General features: G+C 52.8%; 7 protein-coding genes across 7 annotated transcripts; 3 read left to right on the forward strand and 4 right to left on the reverse strand.

Annotated features, from left to right (window-relative positions):
* Positions 1-563: 563 nt before the first annotated feature.
* Positions 564-1,697, reverse strand: BBA_00972 (NmrA family protein; the record flags this gene model as incomplete). Its single annotated transcript, XM_008596069.1, has 1 exon — positions 564-1,697. The coding sequence occupies one exon, from the start codon at positions 1,695-1,697 to the stop codon at positions 564-566; it is 1,134 nt and encodes a 377-aa protein (XP_008594291.1).
* A 2,092-nt stretch (positions 1,698-3,789) lies between these two features.
* Positions 3,790-4,978, forward strand: BBA_00973 (UMP-CMP kinase; the record flags this gene model as incomplete). The annotated part of the gene is made up of 2 exons (XM_008596070.1): positions 3,790-4,048; positions 4,302-4,978. 2 exons carry the CDS (start codon positions 3,790-3,792, stop codon positions 4,976-4,978), a joined length of 936 nt encoding a protein of 311 aa, XP_008594292.1.
* A 1,277-nt stretch (positions 4,979-6,255) lies between these two features.
* On the forward strand, positions 6,256-7,468 carry BBA_00974 (glycosyl hydrolase family 16; the record flags this gene model as incomplete). The annotated part of the gene is made up of 2 exons (XM_008596071.1): positions 6,256-6,346; positions 6,420-7,468. The coding sequence occupies 2 exons, from the start codon at positions 6,256-6,258 to the stop codon at positions 7,466-7,468; spliced, it is 1,140 nt and encodes a 379-aa protein (XP_008594293.1).
* Positions 7,469-8,326: 858 nt separating this feature from the next.
* On the reverse strand, positions 8,327-11,323 carry BBA_00975 (topoisomerase I; the record flags this gene model as incomplete). The annotated part of the gene is made up of 4 exons (XM_008596072.1): positions 8,327-8,467; positions 8,529-10,829; positions 10,894-11,102; positions 11,269-11,323. 4 exons carry the CDS (start codon positions 11,321-11,323, stop codon positions 8,327-8,329), a joined length of 2,706 nt encoding a protein of 901 aa, XP_008594294.1.
* Positions 11,324-11,799: 476 nt separating this feature from the next.
* On the forward strand, positions 11,800-13,036 carry BBA_00976 (ATP synthase subunit gamma precursor; the record flags this gene model as incomplete). Its single annotated transcript, XM_008596073.1, has 4 exons — positions 11,800-11,852; positions 12,050-12,639; positions 12,700-12,833; positions 12,908-13,036. The coding sequence occupies 4 exons, from the start codon at positions 11,800-11,802 to the stop codon at positions 13,034-13,036; spliced, it is 906 nt and encodes a 301-aa protein (XP_008594295.1).
* A 436-nt stretch (positions 13,037-13,472) lies between these two features.
* BBA_00977 (flavin containing amine oxidoreductase) lies at positions 13,473-16,769 on the reverse strand (the record flags this gene model as incomplete). Its single annotated transcript, XM_008596074.1, has 2 exons — positions 13,473-16,422; positions 16,480-16,769. 2 exons carry the CDS (start codon positions 16,767-16,769, stop codon positions 13,473-13,475), a joined length of 3,240 nt encoding a protein of 1,079 aa, XP_008594296.1.
* Positions 16,770-17,575: 806 nt separating this feature from the next.
* Positions 17,576-19,760, reverse strand: BBA_00978 (Sec1 family protein; the record flags this gene model as incomplete). The annotated part of the gene is made up of 4 exons (XM_008596075.1): positions 17,576-17,694; positions 17,752-19,341; positions 19,402-19,597; positions 19,683-19,760. 4 exons carry the CDS (start codon positions 19,758-19,760, stop codon positions 17,576-17,578), a joined length of 1,983 nt encoding a protein of 660 aa, XP_008594297.1.
* Between the last annotated feature and the right edge of the window lie 527 nt (positions 19,761-20,287).

Genomic DNA, 20,287 nt, shown 5'->3' on the forward strand with positions numbered 1-20,287 from the left:
AATCATTGCAGAGATGGATTGAAATATAATTTAATATCAACGGACGGTATGTGCGAGCGGAAAACTCACTACATCATATCGAAGCTCACCACGTATGCCATGCTTGAACTTCCACGTTGACTTGCGATGTAGACAAAGGTAGCAGGAGTCATTTCACCGAGGGTGCCATCGTTTGGCTATCAAATGGCACTCAAAGGAATCGCGATACTACCAGTACCTAGACTGCGTCGAGCTTCGCTTCGACGAGTGGTCCAGAATGAACAGCGGATGCCAGTCTCGCCGTTTTGCACAGATCGACAGCATAGATTCAAGACGGATGAAGGAAGTTTCTTGCGGCAGCTAGGGAAAGAGTCTAGCTAATGAATTACAAGTCTGACAGAAATGCAGAACCCCAGAATTGTTTGTGACCAGATTACGAACCGAGGTGAGAAACCAGTCAGTACATCCATGGCGCACGACATCACCATGTCCATATCCCGTTCACTGACGTCATGCCCCCAGCAGCAAGCCTTTCGAGGCCGGCTCTGTTCAAGATAGGAGTTTGAACGCAATACAGTTCTCTTTCAAAGCCGTCCCTGTCTACCGTCCTCTGCAATCTTCAACACCGGCCGCAGGTTGTTGACCCGCGTCCAAAGATCCGGCAGACCCAGCTTCGCGCTCCTCTCCTCCTCCTTTTGAAACCACTCTTGCGCGGACCTGATTCTGCCTGGATGAATCTCGTCGAGCAAGGCAAAGTCGCGCTGGATGACACGCTCGCCGCCGCCGCCGCGGTCGCCGCCGCCACCACCACCCGAGCGCTTCCACATGTTCCAGAAGCCGGTAAAGTTGTCGCGAATCGTCATGGTCGCGGGATCGTCGGGATCCGCGTTGTAGCCCGCGGCGGTGGTGCCCCGGCCGAGCGGCCCTCCGGCCCAGTAGTCGGCGAGGGAGGTGTCGACGTAGCGCGCGGGATGCCCAGTCACCTGCGTAAAGGCGCGCGCGAGCTCGTCGTAGGCAATCATGTCAATGGCGACTTCGAGGTCCATGCCGTTGGCGCGCTCTTGGTGGTCCAGCAGCCACCGGACATAGTACTCGCAGTCGTCGAGGTTCACGTGAGCGACGGCACCCTGACCGAGCGGTACGCGCCAGGTGACGACGCCGTCTTCGACGGTCGGAGACATGGGGGTGCGTGTTCCGACGGCCATGGATATATAGGGCCCCGTGGTGAAGAGCGCGGCGCCCATCTTGTTTTTGCTCTCGGGGGCCTGCTTGTTCTGCTGCAAGATCCATTCCCCGACTCGGCCTTTGCCGTCGTAGTGACCGCACCGCAGCGTCGGGTCATAGCCGCCCTTTTTGTAGACAAAGTCGAGGTTTCCGTAAACGAAAAATTTGATGCCTTCCTCTAGGGCCAGCTCGTAGGACCGCATCGCCCAAAACATTTCCGTCTTTTCTCCTGCATTAAAGCCGTCAATGTTGATAAAGGCATAGCTGGCGCCGCGCAGCCCCTGCCGCAAGTCGGTCTCGTTTGCAAAGGAGCCCTCGACCGCTGAGACGTTTGGGAGTTTGAGAAGCTCTTGGGAACGCTTCGACGTAGCATCGCGGGTCAGGAAGCGGACGGCGTATGCACCGTCACTGACAAGACCGCGGATGACGGGAATGCCCTGCGCCCCAGTGCCGCCAACAACAAATACAAGAGGAAGACTTGAGTCTGGTGACATGTCTGAAATGTAAGAGAGTTCTGTCACGGAATGTTTTCTGCAGTATATCTTGAAGATGGTTCATGTTCACAGAAGCCGGATAGTGGCGCCCTTTTATAGAAAGAACCCATGTGGCACAGGTTGCCCGAAGAAGCTGGCCGCAGCTGGATCACTAATCGGTATCTAGCACAATAGAATGATGGCATGTCCCATGAGGAGAAAGTGATGCGAACCGGTGTGTTTCTTCATCTTAGCCTAGCTCGGCTGTGAGTTGGGCCCATCAAAGTCTACATGTTTCCTCTCGAAGCTGCCACTACTGAAGTGGGAAAACATGCAGAAGATGCGCCCAGTTTTCGGTGGGTTGATCAGTAATATCGTGAATAGGAGTGAGGCTTAGATGTCAAATGATTTGGAGAAGATTGATCATGTTGGAGTGGACTTTGGTGGTTGGCTTTATTAGCGGATTCTCCGCATAGCCCCGCATAGTCCCGCATAATCCCGCATCAGCCCGTCCTGCAGTTATACAGAGGCAGGATAAACACGGCGCTATTTCGCGCCATTTGCATTTGACACAGTCGAGCTTATATTAATCACCAAGACACCTGAGCCGATTGATTGAACTGCGTGTTTGATTTCAAACAACTGAATCAATGTTTGGCGTGTGAACTACCAATACAGATTACCAATGCATACTCGTTGCCGGACAACTTATGGCATTACAATACCGTGAACAATGACTTTTTCCTTTCGGTAAGACTGTCATTTGTGCTCTCCACCTAAAGATTGACCTTGATCTTTACTCTTGGGCAGCGACGCTAGAGTTTCTGGTTTCTGGGTTTGTATTTGTTGACTGGCCATCAGCCATTTGCTTGTCTAATACCACATGTTGTCACCTCCGGGGGTAATTATCAGGTCATGTACAAAGAGCAGCCGTCTCCTCATTGCGGTCGCGGCAGCTGTCTGCAGCGTAATCAGGGCCATCGCAGCACGTCTTGTCGGACTAGAGTTCGCCAGAGGACGTAGCAGTTGTCGTACTTGTCCAGTCAGGTACTAAAGCGTCCCAGGCTCGATGCAGTGTAAGCCGAGGCAGACGAGCTTGTCGCAGCAAGGCGCGGAAGATCTGGTGGGGCCGTCCAGGAGGAAGCAACGACCGTACTTAGGCAGGCAGGTATCACCACCACTCATGTCAATAGCGGCGGCCGAGGCAAAGCTCGTCAATGCGGCGGCGGCGGCGGCGAAGATGGTGGCCAACTTCATTGTGGCGGCTGACAAGGCAGTAAATGAGTGTATAGTTGCAGAAAGACTCGTTTGAGAAAAGAGTGTGTCATGTGAAGATGGGAATGTAGGAACGAAGACGGGGAAATCTAGGTATACTTATACTTTTAAGATTCTCACGAGATAGACACGCGCTAGAACGCGCACAAGCGTGCATAGCTCTTCATATTGACTTATTTTAGGGCTGGGCTGTAGCTGGAAAGAAAGAATGCACCAGCATCGAGTCGTCTCGTCTCATCGCTCTAGTTAGCAGCTCCTAGCTGGCTGTACTCACTGCTCGGGCGAATATGGAAATGGTGGCGGCTCCGCGCTACTAATTTTAGGGCATCCATTCAGGCAACTGAATGGCACACTTTCTTTTCAGTAAATAAATACCAGCATGAGGGCATTGAAGCAGTTTCTCATGTACAAGTCTATTGTCATTGAATATCTTGCTTGCTTGCAGGGCCTGCATAACAGTCTCCAAGTCGTTGCTTTTGATAATCCTTGCTCACTATGCTTACTCCCTGCCGGCCAGACGACGAAAACAGCATCCAGTAAAAGCATCCATCTAGTAAAAGCAACGAGTCAAAAAGACTAGCAATGCAAAATCAGCAATTGATCATGACATCTTCCTTACAAAGTTGAATACTTGCCCTCCAAAAGTAGAAAAGTGGGGGCTCCCCGATATGAGCTACTTGGTGCTAATAAAATCACAAAACGCCTTCACAAGCACTGGGCAAGGGGCTTCTCCAGGTCAGCCAATTCCATCTTGAAAGCAATCGTCGTCACTCTCCTTCTCTCGTCACGACCCTCCTCCTCTTTTCCCGTCCCGGGCTTCCGCAGCACAATAGTCACCATGTCGATCCGCATGCCCTTCGGCCGTCTAACCGGCCGCCTGGCGCAACAGCAGCTCCGACCTGCCACCAGCGTTATTTCAACGACGGCCTCACGCCCTGCTGCTCTCTCGCGAGTGCTTCGCCAGCAGCGGCAGCATCGCTCGTACTCGTCCGAACCCCCACGCGCCAACAACCCGAACAAGGTCAAGTTCTGGCCTTTTTTCGCCATCATTGGCCTCGGCACGGCTGGCTACGTCGCCCTGGCGAACCGCCGCAAGGGTGAGTCCTGAGAAGCGCTGCGCCGCGTCCCGTGATTTTCTTCTTGCATTCGTGTTTGAAACGTCGCCCGTACCACTTCGCACCGATTTCCACCGACGAGAAAATTCCAACGATGCCCCCTCAAGCGCCTGAAGCTCCGCAAGCCTTTGTTGTCGAGGCTTCCAATTGGCCATATACGAATGGCCCTTCCCCTAGCGGCCTCACCATGGTTTCCTTGAGCTCCTCTGGGCTAACACGAGCGCGATATCCATAGGCACCGCTCCCGTTCCCGGTGGCTCGCAGCCCAGCACGCCGGCGGCGGCCCAAGACGCGGGCCCCGTCTTCTCGCCCAAGGACGTCACCGTCGTGTTTGTGCTCGGCGGCCCCGGCGCGGGCAAGGGCACCCAGTGCGCCAAGCTCGTTGAGCAGCACGGCTTCACGCACCTGTCGGCCGGCGATCTCCTGCGCGCCGAGCAGGACCGGCCCGGCTCGCAGTTTGGCGACCTGATCCGCGACTACATCAAGAACGGGCTCATCGTGCCCATGGAGGTGACGGTCAAGCTGCTCGAAAACGCCATGGCCGACGCGCTGCGGCAAAAGGGCACCGGCAGCGCGGGCCGCTTCCTCATCGACGGCTTCCCGCGCAAGCTCGACCAGGCCTACAAGTTCGAGGATACCGTGTGCCCCGCCAAGCTCGTCCTCTTCTTCGACTGCCCCGAAAAGGTCATGGAGGCGCGCCTGCTCGAGCGCGGCAAGACGAGCGGCCGCGCCGACGACAATGCAGAGAGCATCCGGAAGCGCTTCCGCACCTTTATCGAGACGAGCATGCCCGTCGTCGACTACTACGAGAAGCAGGGCAAGGTGGTCAAAATCGAGGCCGTCAAGGCCGCCGACGAGGTCTTTGCCGAGACCCAGAAGCGCCTCCGCGAGAGACTCGGCAACGACTTTTAAATTGCTGCGCGAGCTTCATCAGCCTGAACTCTTTGCGGTCTGGAGCGATGCAGCGACGAGCGTAAATGTTGTACAATGGGATGTCATTTCTCAAAAAGCTGTCGGCTTTTTGAGCTGTACATCTGTGTAATAATACTTATCCACCCATGCATTTATTCCATGCCTAGACAAGTCCATTTCTTGATTGGTTTTCATGTTTTACCGAAGAACCAAGGACTATTGGGAGTTGAAGAGAAAACTTACAAGAAACGAGGTGGTTTGTGCCGGCATACAATTCCTATGTTTTTACGGATTAGAAACGCTGCAATACCTAAATAGAAAACTGCATCCTGATTGGTCGATTGCATGCGGATGCAGGTACGGCTAGGTCGGCCCGCCGAGGGGCAAAAAGACATGACACATGGAGAATGTACCTAAGAGAGCTGAAAGAATATTTAGAAACAGATTGCGTATACGAGAAGAGTTCGTTGGATAGATGACGCTTAGTAGCTCAAGACCTTGTGCCCAGCCACCTATTTAGTGGTGTTGTGGCGAGCCCAGTTGCCCAGCCACCCAGCCCCACCAATAAAGGGTTGCTGTTACAGCGAAGGCCCGAGGACGCAACAGAGTTATAACAGAGTATAACAGGGCAATACAGGGCATTACAGGGAGAGCTTTGCTCGCCAAATGCACTGCAAAGAATCGCTAAATGAGGTGCCATACTTGCGTAGGTAGGCGCCGCCTGAAACCCAGCCACTGACTATTATCGACTCCAAGACTGCAGTATCTTCACAAATGTGTTTCAAGTATACGTTTTGCGAGGAGAAACATTTCGACAAGATATTACGTGGCCGATATTTGAAATTACTTATGGTTCCCAGTCCTTCATCTCTCGTATGTTGGATCCAGTGCATAATCGTTTGTAAATATTGCTTCCCGGTGACACGGCCTTTGCAGTGACGCATCGCGTGGCTGGGAATAGGATTTTCGACCAAGGAAAAAAAGGTTCCCGAGATTGGGAGCCATTGGGCGATGCACAACCCCGGCTCCTACCTTGGCGCAAACGCCTGACAATTTTCCTCTTTCTCCTTGTATTTCATGTTGAGCCCCTTCTCCGATTTCTTTGTTCTGCATTCCGTTTCCTTTTCCATTTGAACATCCATCAAATCAGAATCTGACTGCCGCGGGACCTCGACTGGTACTACTTACTTGCTTGCGCCTGGCCAACGAACAGCAAACCTACCTACCCCGCCATAGACAACACCTCACCACACATACACAAAGCTTTCACACAAAATATGAGAATACCGTTTCGGATAGCAGCAGGAGCTTCACTCCTCGCGATCACGGCCGCGCAAACATGGAGCAAATGCAATCCGCTGCACCAAAGTACGAGCACCCCCCCCGGCCACAACCTCCTCCTCCGAACCTCCTTCCCCCAATGCTAACAACCATTCTGCAGCATCATGCCCGCCCAACACAGCCCTCGGCATGTCCATTGACATTGATTTCAGCAAAGGCTCCGTCAACTCGTTTGAGGCGCAAGGAGTCCCGGCATACGGCTCCGACGGCGCCTCCTTCACCGTGGCCGCGAGCGGCGACGCGCCGCAGCTCAACTCGCTCTTTTACATCATGTTTGGGCACGTCGAAATCGTCATGAAGGCCGCGCCCGGCGCCGGCATCGTGTCCTCGGTCGTGCTCGAGTCCGACGACCTCGACGAGATTGACATGGAGTGGCTCGGCAGCAACCCCGACGAGATGCAATCCAACTACTTTGGCAAGGGCCTCACCACCGACTACAACCGCGGCCAGTTTCACGCCGTCAAGGGCACGCAGGCCGGCTGGATCACCTACGCTATAGACTGGACTAAGGACCGCATCGTCTGGACCGTCGACGGCAAGGCCGTCCGCGAGCTCAAGCAGCAGGACGCCGAGGCCAACCAGTACCCGCAGACGCCCATGCAGCTCAAGTTTGGCGCCTGGGCTGGCGGCGACGCCGCCCGCAACCCGCCCGGCACCGTCCAGTGGGCGCGCGGGCCGACCGACTTCTCCAAGGGGCCCTTTGCCATGGCCGTCAAGTCGCTCCGCGTCACCGACTACTCCACCGGCAAGCAGTACCGATACAAGGACACCTCGGGCTCCTGGGAGTCCATCGAGGCCGTCGACGGCCAGGTCAACGGCAACGCCGGCGGCCAAAAGAACATTCCCACCGTCACCGCCACCGGCGCCCTTACCCCTCCTACCCCCGCCACCACGGCCGGTCCCGGTGTGCCCGTCGGCGGCTTGGGCAAGGACGGCAGCCCCGCCACAAAGACCCAGACCGGCTGGCCCTGGGTCGGCACCAACCCGCCCACTGGCGGCAGCATCCCCAGCGGCTGGTACATGACCCCCGCGGGCAAGATTCTGCGCTCCTCGGCCGCCGCCACGCTCCTCGCGCCCTCGCTGCTGCTGTCGGCCGTCTCGGCCTCTGTGGTGGTCGGCGCCGCCATTCTCATGGGCAGAGCGTTGTGAGCCAATACCGGTGTGTTTTTACGGTGACGAGGCGCAAGAAGAAATTGTGTAATGATTCTCGGCGAGATAATGACTGTTTTTTTTGAACGTATATAGAGGTACATACATTATAGGGCTACTTGCCTAACCTGCGTTCCCTCAAGCAGGGACGCCAGCGGCGTTTGGGGGCGGTCAACTCATGAGCAAGACATGAACTGCATATAGAATGAACTTTGAATAGGAATAATCGCGACACAGCGCAAGCTTTTCCAATATACTTGCCCCGAGACGAAGAGTAATGCCCAATAAAGCAAAGTTAATTCACCAATACTACAACTATACTAAGCTACTGTAATGAAGGAATTTTGTATGCATCATGTATATAATTGCCTTGCCGTGCTTGCCAGTGACAGCTTAATGATGGCACCAACTAAAATACACCCATGCTCGTGTAACTAGTTCAAAGAACGAGAAAAAAGTTTTGCCATCCATCTCTGCTTCATCGGCTATACCGATATCGACCTCTATGCCAGTGGTGGCCTTTGGTCGCCCTTGAAAAAACGCCAATTTTTTGCTTCCCATTCTCCCGTGCAGCAAAAAACGTTGTCATCGTACAATCCAATTCATTAGTCACCAGCTGGTTTCTAATACCGTCTTCGCGCCTTTTCCGTGACTGTATGATGATACCCCTCTCTGCACAAGACGCCAAATCAAATCAAAACAGAGCAAACCCCAAAAAGATGAGCTGAGCAAGCATTAAAAGGAACAGGATAGAAAAGCACGAGGAGTGGGAAAAGGAAGAAACGAGTAAAAAAGAAATGTCAGTACAACCTCCCAAGATGTAGAGTTCAGCCATGCAGCGCAGATTCAATCCTCGATTTAAAATTCCCAATCATCGGCATCCTCAACTGACTTGATGGCCCATCGAAACTTGTCTCGCAGAGTCTTGGAGAAGAACTTCTCAATAGGAACGTCAAACTTCTTGGAAAAGACAACTGTGAGGCGGGGATCAATGTAATTCTAGCACATTCGTTAGTCTTCAGTTGCACGCGCACAAAACGCCACCGTTGAATCGACTTACAATCTTGGAAGTGCCCAGAGCTACTTCCTTGTTGCCATCACGATCTTCGGCCTGCGTCTCCAGCACCTTGACACGATCATCAATCTTCTCCACTTGCGCAAGCAACTTCTCGACAGTCGGGCCGCGTCCTTCAGCCTCGACCTTGTTTGTCTTGTTCTCCTTCTTGAACTTGGCCTCGAGGTCCTTGACAGCCAAAAGACGCTCCTTGAGCTCCTTCTCTGGCAGTGGCTTTTCCTTCTCCGCTTTTCGCTTCTCGTTATCCTTCTCGAACTTCTTGGTGATCTTTGTGCGCTGCTCTTCAATCAAAAACTGCTGATGCTCCAGGATCCACTCCTTGTCAATTTCCTCATCCAGCTGAAAGTAGGCAGCACCTTTCTTCTTCTTCTGGCTCGGATCAATGTCAAGCATCATCATCTTGGTACGCCACTGCTGATATCGTAGGCCCTTGATACGGTCGCCTAGCTTCTGCATCTGCTGCTCGTGGCTAGCGCCGACTGAACGCTTGTGATTACAAAGAATAGCAACCTCTCGGTTGCAGTCATTGTATAGTTTGACCTTCTCCGCGATCGAGCCTCTGGAGCGAGGGTCTTTTTCCAGGTCTCGAAGGAGCCTCGACATGGTGAATGATGCATTGTAAGTACGGAATACCTTGGCCGTGAGACCCTGCATGTAGCTGTTCAGGTGCTTATTGAGCTGAGAGGTGGTCAGGCGGTCGAAGAGGTCATCACCGTCCGACTTTGGCGGCTTTTTGAAGAGTTTCAGATTCTTGAAAACTTGCGCGTCGACCTTGGCAGTCTCATTGTAGCGAATACTGTCTTTGCCTAGGAAATCGAAAGTGACGTTGTTCGGTGGCTCCAAAGTTATGTGCTCGTATTTGAGTGAGCAGCAGCCCACAGTGTCGGCTTCATTCTCGGTGTCCTTTTCGTTACCTGCTCTGAGTGCCAACTTGTCGATCAAGTACATGGCTGTAGCTCTCTGACGATCAGCCATGACTTCGCTCTTGAGTTCCTTGGTATACTCGCGGCGAATTTTGTCGATGTGCTTCTTCAGCTCACGAGCCTTTTCAAACTTCTTGAAGTCGCTTTGCCCTTTGACATCACTGGCAGCTCCCAGCATAACGTACTTGTAGGCACCGTTGATGTTTTCTTGCCACATAGCAAGCCAGGTAGCCTTCTGGTCATGCTGAACAGCCTTCCACTTGTGGCCCTTCGGCGGCTCTGGAACCTTCGCTTTCTTGCCAATGTTGATTGTGATTTGCTCGGGCCAGACCCGCGTCTTCACACGGCCAGTTTTGGGGTGCTCGCCTCGACCACGAAACAAGCTCGGCGGTTCAACACGAAAGTTGCCAACCTTTTGTTTTCTTCCATCCCAAAGACAATGGGTGAAGGGGGCCTCCAATTCGTCCTTCTCGGCCTTCGCAGCTTCCTTCTCAACCTTGGACAAGTTCTTGTTCTTCTTGGCCTCCGTCTTCGCTAGCCAGTGGTCGTACATCTTTCCAAAGTCGCACTTGTCCAAACTCTTGATCGCTACCTTTTCGCCAGCGGCGTTCTTAGCACCACCCGCCTTCTTGATGATTTCGGAGAAATCATGGAAGAAATTCTGTCGAAAAGTAGGATTCTCGAGGTGGTGAGACGACGCAGGCGTCATCATGGCCACCCAGAAAGTAGCCACTTCCTCGGCTTCGAGAGGCAGAGTCACGTCTTGGCCATCATACTTGAGCTTGACGTGCTTCGGGAGAGGCTCATAGGCAGGAGCAAACAAAACGCCGTTATGCTCCAGTGTTTGCCATTTAATGGAGTCGTCCTCGGGCTTGGGGGCATTCCACCATTCGTACCCTTCTTCTTCCTCTTCCTCTGCCTTGGCAGCCTTTTTCGTGTCTTTCGCAGGGGTTGATTTGCCCTTCTTGACTGCTGCGGGAGCCTTGGCTTTTTTCGAGATCGGAGCGTCAGAATCAGACTCTTCCTTCTTTACGCCGTTCGACTTCCGCTTGGCGGCGACGCCATTGGATTGTCGCTTGGTTGCAGACGATTTAGCCAGAGGCGCATCGTCGTCGGACTCGTCTTTAACGCTCTTCCTTGGCGTGGCCTTCTTCTTTTTATCCTGAGCACGTATGGCCTGGGCCTCTTTCGCGGCTGCATGCTCTATGGCAGCCTTTTTCTTGGCAAGATTGCCCAGCGGAATGTCATCATCGGAAGAATCATCGACGGCCTTGCGAGGAGTGGGCTTGTTGGACCTTGATTTGCCGATGGGTTCATCATCGGAATCAGACTCTAGAGCCTTCTTGGATTTTTGTCGTTTGGCCTGGGGCAGTCTGGTCAGTAAAGAAAGTCGCGAAGCATAAACCAGCCGCTGGCTGTCAAATTACCAGAGGTGCACCGTCGCTGTCCGAGCCATCCTTGTAGTCAATCTTTGTGATCGACTTGCGGGATTTGCGCTTGTTGTTGGGAGGGCTGTCGATGTCCATCGCGTCCGCCTTGCTGTGTGGAACAAGGATGCCTTCGCCACCGGCGGAGGACTTGGGTACTGAGCGATCGAGAGCCTTGTCCATCGATGCGGTGACTTTTGCAGCCGAAACTGTATGAGGGTGCTGGTTAGTGGGCGCGTTTGTGGCAAATCCTCGAGGCGATTTACGGAGAAGGAGAAAGAAGAATCTTCCGACGTGTCGCAAAGCGCGTAGGACAATAGTAACATAAGAGAAATTTGCACAACTCATTAAATTAAGGCAGTGAAGAAAACGTACCGTGACCGTTTTGCCTAGCGAGAGGCCTCTCGTCGTCGGAGCTGCTGTAAGCCATCTTTACCAGCGCGGCTTTTGACGAGGAAACTAAGGTGTGGTTTGGCCTAAAAGAGAGCTGCGAAACCGGATGCAGAGCAATTCTGTTGCGAGAAGCGAGAGAAGTAGGAATAAGATGGGGAAAATAGGCCCCTCCACGCCTAGTGCAGGTGAAGAGGGAGTTCAGAAAGGCCACCTTGCACGGGAGAGGTAAGGAAATGCAGGAGTAGAGTTTTGGGTGAAGCCTGGAATCGAGTGAGATCGCTCTGCGAGGACCTGCCACAGCGAGCCAGCGCCGTTGGCCGCAGGTGGGTCACGTGACTCAGTAAGCCCGCCAATTTGCCGGGAAAATAGCGACGTGAGCAAAACGAGCCAGTTGAATCCACCTCAACCACCCGAACCACGATCCTCCCCCCCTACGTCAATTGATCCGAGAAGCGCCATCAATTGGGTCACCGCTCGCTTGAGGTTTCACTCGACTTCTCGAACTCTGCCAAGATGCTGTCCAGAGCGGCCCGCCCTGCCGTCCGCGCCGCGGTCACCTCGACTCGGTAAGTTACGGAACTGCCTCAGTCAGGAAATTTGGGGGAGCAGCCAGAAGGCCCGAAGCAAGCTCCGACGAACTCGGCAAAACGCAGCAATTCCATGGCGCTCGGCGCATACAAACCACCCGGGAAGCTGGAGAATGCAAACTGAGCCGGCCATGATCTTTTATTCATTTACTTGCTAACGCGCGGCGGTGATACAGAGTTGCCCCGGCCGGTCCCAGCAGCGCAGCTACCTATGCTACCCTTCGTGAAATTGAGGGCCGCCTCAAGTCCATCAAGAACATTCAGAAGATCACCTCGACCATGAAGATTGTTGCCTCGACCAAGCTCACCCGCGCTACCCGCAGCATGAACGACTCCCGCACCTACGGCGCAACGTCCAACGAGGTCTTCAAGCAGGCCGAGACGGCCGCCCTCAACGAGGGCGAGAAGAAGACCCTGGTCATCGTCTGCTCGTCCGACAAGGGCCTCTGTGGCGCTATTCACTCTGGAATGAGCCGTTTCCTCCGCCGTCTCCAGGCCGAGGGCGAGCAATTCGACCTGGCCATCATCGGCGAGAAGTGCCGTGCGCAGCTCTCCCGTACCAGCGCCGAATCTATCCAGCTCTCCTTTGCTGGCGTTGGCAAGGACATCCCTACCTTTGCCGACGCCCAGGCCATTGCCGACCAGATCATCATGCTACCCAAGGATTACACCGACGTCAAGATTCTGTACAACCGCTTCATCAACGCCTCCAGCTATGAGCCTACCTTCATTGAGGCATTTTCCGAGGAGGCCATTCTCGCTTCCCGTATGTCTTGTTCCTTGTTCTGTAACCAGAGGTAAATCCTCCAAGCTAATCAGATGCCAGCCAACATCTCCTCGTTCGAGGTCGACGACTCGGTTCTCGAGAACCTGCGCGAGTACAGCCTTGCCAACTCTCTTTACTGGGCTCTGGCTGAGGGCCACGCTTGCGAGCAGTCTGCGCGTCGCAACGCAATGGATGTAAGCTCATTCCCAATCTGCCTCAAAGGTGTGCAATGCTTTGGTGCGCCATTTACTGACAACCGATCCCACAGAACGCTTCCAAGAACGCTGGTGAGATGATCAGCAAGTACCAGATTCTCTACAACCGTACCCGACAGGCCGTCATTACCGGCGAACTTGTCGAAATTATCACCGGTGCCACTGCCTCGGAGGACATGTAAATGCTGGAGGTGCAATCATAACTTTGAAAAGATTCCCTTTGTACCAATCTCTAGAGGTCTCGCCCGCTATGGGGGTTCCCCGTGTATCAAAGCCTCAATAAATTCCTTAGTACATCACCATTTCGCACATGTTGCCAGCTAGCAACAAAAAAATACGACCGCATTGTATGAACACTGATGTGCTTGCAATACGGTGCCTGTAAGCTCTATTAGACGATCGAGGCTGGACGTGGAAGCTATCATCTACGCCCCGTTGCAGAAACCTTTGTCCTTGCCGTGTACCGAATATTCAGAATACAAAAATATGAATATCATGCGCGAATTCCAACGCCAGTAAAACGCCAAAGCCGCAACAGTGGATATATACACATTATCATAGTGGGAAACAAGGGGCAAAAAATAGACGAACCCAAAAAAATACATCCGTCGTCGCCGCCTAAAGCTCCATGTCGCTGTCGTTATCTTCCGCATAGCTCACGTTTCGAGCGCGACGGCTCTTTGGCGTGAGCGGCGTCCGGCCTCCGGAACCGGCCGCGGCGTCGCCGAGTTCCGGCGCAAAAGGATTGCTCCTGTCATAGGCCGCCCGGATCTCAATGGCTTCGAGGTCCCATTTTCCAACCTCTTGCGCGTGCTTGGCCACAGCTTCGGCATATGCCCGCTTCTGCTCGGCGGCCTGCTCCTCGAAGGGTCTACGGACCTCCTCCGATGCCTCTTTCCACATACGCGAGGTCATGACGCGCACTTCATTGGGCATGGCCTTTGTCCTGCCCACCTTGCGGTTCTCCTCGCAGCGCCGGCGCGCCTCGTCAAAGTACATCTTGCTGAAGAGAAGATACGCGTTGCCAGCCACCTTGCCTGGCGCAACGGGCCGCTCCCCAATTTTGGACTGCACATGATTCCAAGCCTCTGTTTCATATGCATCGATGCGTGCTTGACGAGGATCCTTGGCGGCTTCTTTCCGCTTCTGGAGGAGCAAGGAGTCGCGCGGCAGGATCAGCGGCGTTGGTACTTCGATCGGACCCAAAATTCTGTCCAGAACTTCCGAAGCCGCTCGCAAGCCTGACAGATAGGCGCCATGGACAGTTGCTGGGTGGGTGCCGATGGTATGCTCGCCAGCAAAGAAGAGGTTGCCCACTGGCCTTGCCATGCTATCGTAGTCTTCGGGCTGCATATCCGGCGCCGCCGACGAGTAACTGCCTCTTGTGAAAGGGTCAGATCCCCATCGCGTCACTACTGCCTCCAGTGGGTGTGGCACATCCGGGCCAAAAATGCTTTGTAGAGTTTTTGTGGCTTCGCTGATTAAGCTTTTGTTGCTTGAAGTCTCTGTGTCGAAGCCAGCGTCTCCGGCCATCAAGGCAATCAGGCAGGGCATGCCCGTGGTGTTTGTAACGTTGAACCATTGAAAGAAGCGGCCGCGGCTAGCACGATATGCATGTTGTGACGTGCTTTGCGGATCCGAGGCGTCTTTCAAAACTCCAAAAATATGTCTATCCGAGTCCCAAAACACCTTATCGTAGACCAAGACTACCTTGTTGAGAATACCAAAGCCTAGTCTTTCAACAGCTTGAGTTTTCCAGTCAGGCATAGGCGGATCAAACTCGATATCGCCATGTTTCAAGACTCCGAGTGGCACCGTGCATACGACGGAGTCGGCTTCCATCACTTTCCCGTCTTCACATTCGATGCTCGCTGGTCCGGCAAACGTATCCGCTTGGTAGCTAATTCGCTTCACAGGCGACTTAGCTGTGATGTCTAAAGGGGTTGGGCAATGGAGCAAACCCCGCGCGACACTCTGATACCCGCCAACGACCATTGTATGACTACCTTCCCACTCATTTCCAGCGTCAATGTCCCATAGACCAAGACTAAGATTATGCAGGTTCGTCGCGTTGCTATATTCGAGATTGGCGATGTGCCAATTCATCAGTCTGTGATCCAATGCATTCAATTCAACCAAAGACTTGTATTGGGAGATAGCATCATCGAGCACCGAACCCAAGGTTGAGTCAGGGTCGTGGACAGCATGGCCAAGGTCCAGGTCCTTTTCCGTATCTATGCCTTGCTTGAGCGTCCAACCCATAGACACCGCCTTCTCGGAGGCTTTTGAGGCCGCAGGTACGCCGGGCTCGGAATACACCCGTCCAGTCAGTTTGTCCGAGGACACGGGTATCGTTGGTACAACGTCTCCGACATTCTGCTGTAATTGCTCTGATTCGCTAGCCTGGCTGGCTGCGATCTCTTCGCTTTGAGCGATGCTCTTGGACCCATCTATTGGGCTGTCTTTGCCTTCATTTAGCAAATCGCGGTTGCCTTGTATCAACGTCGCAGCCACTGATTTGTACTTGTGCTCGCTAACACGGTCGAGGCAATCATTGTATAGTCTTTCGATCAACTGATCACGCTCGGCGTCTACCGGCTTCCCATCGCTATCATAGATTGTGGTTTCGGCTTTGAGGGCATGATAGGGCAAACAAAGCTGGCCACGTACTAAGACGTTGAGAGGATTGCCGCGATCAAATCCAGTAATAATCATTCCACCCATCTCTGCAGTGCATCGTTTGTTATCAAAGCCACCCATAGGTGACGGAGGCTGACTTCTAAGTTGACGGGAGTAGACTCGGCCTCCAATACGGCTTCTCCCTTCGATGAGCGAGACTTTGGGTATATCTTCGCCGAGGTCGTAGAATCGATTCGCGTATTGCTTGAACAATCCTTCTAATTGTCTAGCGCATGATAAGCCCGAGATGCCAGCTCCTACAATTGCGACTGTTCTCCTTTTGCTGATCTGTTTCTGGTACCTCGCCTTCGTCGCAAGACGCCCCAAGTCGAGACAGCCAAAATTGACATACCCCCGGCGAACAAGCCAATTGTAGCACACATTGGCAGCATCAAACCAACGAGCGTTTGCACACCCAACGGCTTCTTCCCTCGAAACCCCCTGCCAGGGCTTTTGCAACCAGAGGCGCAGGATACTATTCCTCACATTCAGGTACGTGGTCACCTGAGCGTTAGATATGTGATGGCGTAGAAGAAAATACTCTTCGCTATGGAGAGCATAGGGATTCAGTCTCGAATTTTCTGCTGCGACGATGCACTCAGTTGCATACTGCGAAGACGGCATATCTCTAGGAATGGACGATTTAGGTTGAACGATGAAGTCTAATCGGTCGCCATCGTTTGAAAAACTGCGCTGAGGTATCGTAGGGGTTGAGATGTCGGATGTACGTTTTCTCGGGGTATCATTATCAGCCGGCGTCGTCGCTTTACTAGAAAAGGATGATTGACGAGATGAGAGATCAGACATATCGGAGGCGAAAGATTCCGTTGCGCCATTGTGAAAAGACGGTATGGGCACCTCGCAGTCCGGCTTCTCGATCTTAATTTTACTGAAGAATAATTAGGATACAACACAAGATGTTGACTTTACAATGAGAACCGCTTACCTGAACAATTGGTGGCTGGGCGGTGAGCTGACGGTACTTAGGACCATTCCTCGGCCTTTCATCTCTGCAGAAGCCTCAGCTATAGAGATGGGCCCATAAAAACTATTTTGAGCATACGTAGTTGGATCTTGAGCTCGCGTGCTGCCGGGCGGGATGTCGTGCCGGGCCTGCGCTGCCGTGGCGACGTTGCTCAGGACTGATAGTGAATCCATCGGTCGTGTTTCACAGGCTTGCAGCACATGGCCATTTTCAGGTCCCGCCCTATTTTCGCTATGAGGATCTGTTTCCATTCTGGCGCCACGCAGACATGGTATCGCAGAAGCTGGGTAGATGCAGATGCTGGGTAATATATCAGCTTGCGCCTGTAGGCCAGCGCTTGTGAGAGTTCGTATGTGCTTCGCCGCGCAGGGTTACGACAGGACGCTTGGTATGATCATGGGGCAAAATAAACGCAGACCCTGATCCTGATGATTGCACGCAGATTAGCCACGTACAGTCTCACTCTGGCTCACATATAAGCCGATCCAATGTCACTCACTTGGTGCGACTCTGCTGGGATATAGTTCGATTCGAAGACTGGCCTCTTGGAACGGGCAGTTATAGCATCGATTCGAATCTTACAGCCCACGAATTCGAAGGAACTCACAGGAATTCCACAAATATGCTCCTTAAAGACGCATAGAGATAGATGGCTTCCAGAATTACAGCGTCTGTGAAGCCCCTCAGGTCGCCGAAACTACTGTCAAGTGCTGAGTCACGTGCAGCGGCATCATCGAATCATGCTTGCCACGGTAGTGGGGCGGCTCCCTAATCTTGCCGTTTCGGGCTTTACAGAGCCGGCAAGGCGTACGAACGCACTCGAGGTAAGAGGAACTTCGCAACATCCAAGGAAGTAGCTCATTGCTGAAAAAATCAACCAAGGAGAGCAAGGAATTTACAGGGCTCCGAAGCTGTGTCTCTCGCCGCGATGTGTGACCCATTGACTCGACGATCGCGGTAATATGGCAAATCGCAGGACAGAAGTCTTCTAAATAAAAGCGGCGTTAATAACGATGAATGTTCGATTGCTATGCTTACTATACACAATAATGGAAAATCATGACGAGGAAGTACACTCGTCTTCCTCCTTGACGTATGATGCCTTCTCAATGGCGGCATCCATCATCCTGTTGCCGCTGATTATGGAAGTAGCACAGATGACTATTTTCCGTCGTTCTAGAAACAGTCGTTAGCGTCATTTTGGTTTTCAAAGTGACCAGACATAATACTTACCCTCTTCCTGCTTCGCGATGAATCGCAGAGCAGAGATTTCGGTAAAAGTTATGCCTCCGACGAAAACCACAAACACCGTCTGTTTATTGCCAGTGCCAGAGAGAAGAGCACGCGCCTTCACAGCTTTATCCTCCCCTTTCTGAGTTTCGTAGAAGGTTTCACCACGAACATGCTTAACAGCCTCGTCGAATCCGTGCCAGCCTTGGGATCCGCTGGCTGGCACGGCGCTGCCAGCATTGGCCGCACTATTTCCCTTGGTGATGGATTGTAGATAGGGTTTTTGTAGGATACACTGGACAAGTCGGATAGATAGTGGAGCATAACCACTGTACACGTATGCGATGTCTTTTGGGTCGTCCTCCTTGACCTCGTCAACGATGAGGCGGAGCTGCTTTCGAAGGTATGTGTAATTGGTTTTCGTGCCGGTAGTACCAGCGCTCGCTGCCATGGGTATCATTCCCGCCAGAGGAGACGAGCGAGAAAGAAAAAGCAGCAGCTTTTCTAGGTTGTTAAGAGTGAGCATGTGCTGGTAGCCGTAACCTTGCAAGATGAGGCGTTTGAACTGATCAAAGTCTTTTGGCTTGATGCCGCCGGATATGCAAGAGTATAGACAAAGCAGCCGTAAGGTTTCGCGAATGGGTGCTTCTCTTGCTATAAGCTCTTCAATGCCGTCGAGCTGAGAAGATGGATCTGCTCCAGCAGCAAGGTTCTGCTGCACCTCTAGCAGGCCGATGAATTGGTCGCTCTTTGTATGCTTTATAATTTCTTCCGCAAGACCCGTATGAAGGCGAACGCTTTGATGTTCTTGCTGGTATCCAGGCAATTGACTAACAAAGTCTTTGAGCTCGGCAAGTGTCTTGGTCTTGTGCTTGGCTTCGTAATCACTTTGCACCTGCTGCAGCCGACGAGCGACTTTATTGAGCTGATTGCCGACAACCGCAAAATTGGAATCACGAAGCTCCCCATACAGCTTATCGCTGCCATCCAGCACAATGTTACGCTTTCGGTTCTGCGATGTATTCGATGACTGAGCCCCTGGTCCCACGATCGTGGTGTCCGCTTTGGTCTGGTTATGTTGGATCTCGAACAGCTCGTCGATCAAGCCTTCGTACGTCAACTGAGTCAGAAGCGGTGTGACAAAGTCGACCTCACGGTCGATAATGATGACGCTCTCGTTGGTCATGCTGGGTGTTAGCTTGGCGCGGTTTGTACCGTCACCAGATTGGGCCGCCAATGCTTCTTGACGCATACGAATCAAAAGATCGGCCACCTTTCTTGCATTATCGCCCTTGCCAATGATTCTCGGAAACAAGCCATGAATCTGCTGAATGTCCATAAGCGCTTTGGCTAATAAGTAATTGGGTGTGATGTCTTTGTAGAGGTAGAGGTCTCGAAAGGCATCGTCGAGTTCCAGGGATAGTACATCTTTCTCCAAAGGAAAGAATGAGAGTGGAACCTCAGAAACATTGATATCGCCAAGAACGCCGGCTTCTTCGAATATCTGATCGGAAACCAAGGTGCGACGTGGGACCCAGCAGACGTGAAATTCATGAGTCGTTTGGCTTTCACGTTGTACTCGTTTTATCTGCTCTGTTCACAGCCCAGTCAGTCGTCTCTCTTCTGTGATACAGACTCAGTGATTGGACATACTCGCGATCGCATCAGCTTGCCGAGCGCATTCGCCTCGGGCGATGAAAACGACATTGTGCTGGCTGGCGTCGACGTTGTTGTTTTCCAGCACAAAGAACTTGTCGACTCCATATTCCTGGAGCGTGGCAACCTTGACAATAAGCCCGATAGGACCTACTAAGCTGCGATCAAAGACGAGATTTTTCTTGCCGCGAACCTGCAACGCTGACGGTTAGCTAGCTCTTCGAGTACCGGGCAGGCTGAGCAGCAGTGGCTGGGGTCGAGGATCGGGTCAGCCGTACGCCTTCAAGAAGGTAGAGTAAGTCCCTTCGAGCTTTGCCGCGGATCTGTTCAGTATTGAACTCTATTCGAGGAGCCATGGCAGCTCACCGCGATCGTTGGCAGCGCTTTCAGACAGCTAGGTGGCAGTTTATCGCTGTTGAATGAAGGTTGGTGAGCTGCCCAGCTACGCGATTATTAGCGTCGGTGAAACTTAGAGCTTCGCGGGGGGTCGGCTGGGCGCGTCACCCCACTAGACGTCATTGGCATAAGAACATACTAGCACTCCCCTTTATTTATTTCTTCCGCAATCTTGCCTGGTCACAGATATATGTCTAGATTTACGATTTACGTTGAGGTTTAGATGCTATCCTTCGGTGATAATGTACAGGTTGCGCTGATACGTCGCTGCCTGGTGTTGTGTGCCTGACCCGCGGTTGCGAGCACCGTGACAAACAGTTGCTAGGAAAGGCCGCACACGGGGAGCATATTTGCAAATGAAGAAAAAAAAATCAAAAAAAAAAAGCCCAATATGCGGTAACTGTATAGACGGAACGCTTGAACGGTATTGTATAATCATAAATCGTGAGGCGAGGACCAGCCGGAAGCCTTGACGAAATGGTCTACA

This window comes from Beauveria bassiana (genome assembly GCF_000280675.1).
Source record: "Beauveria bassiana ARSEF 2860 unplaced genomic scaffold BBA_S00002, whole genome shotgun sequence".
In the NCBI taxonomy this organism is placed as follows: Eukaryota; Fungi; Ascomycota; class Sordariomycetes; order Hypocreales; family Cordycipitaceae; genus Beauveria; species Beauveria bassiana.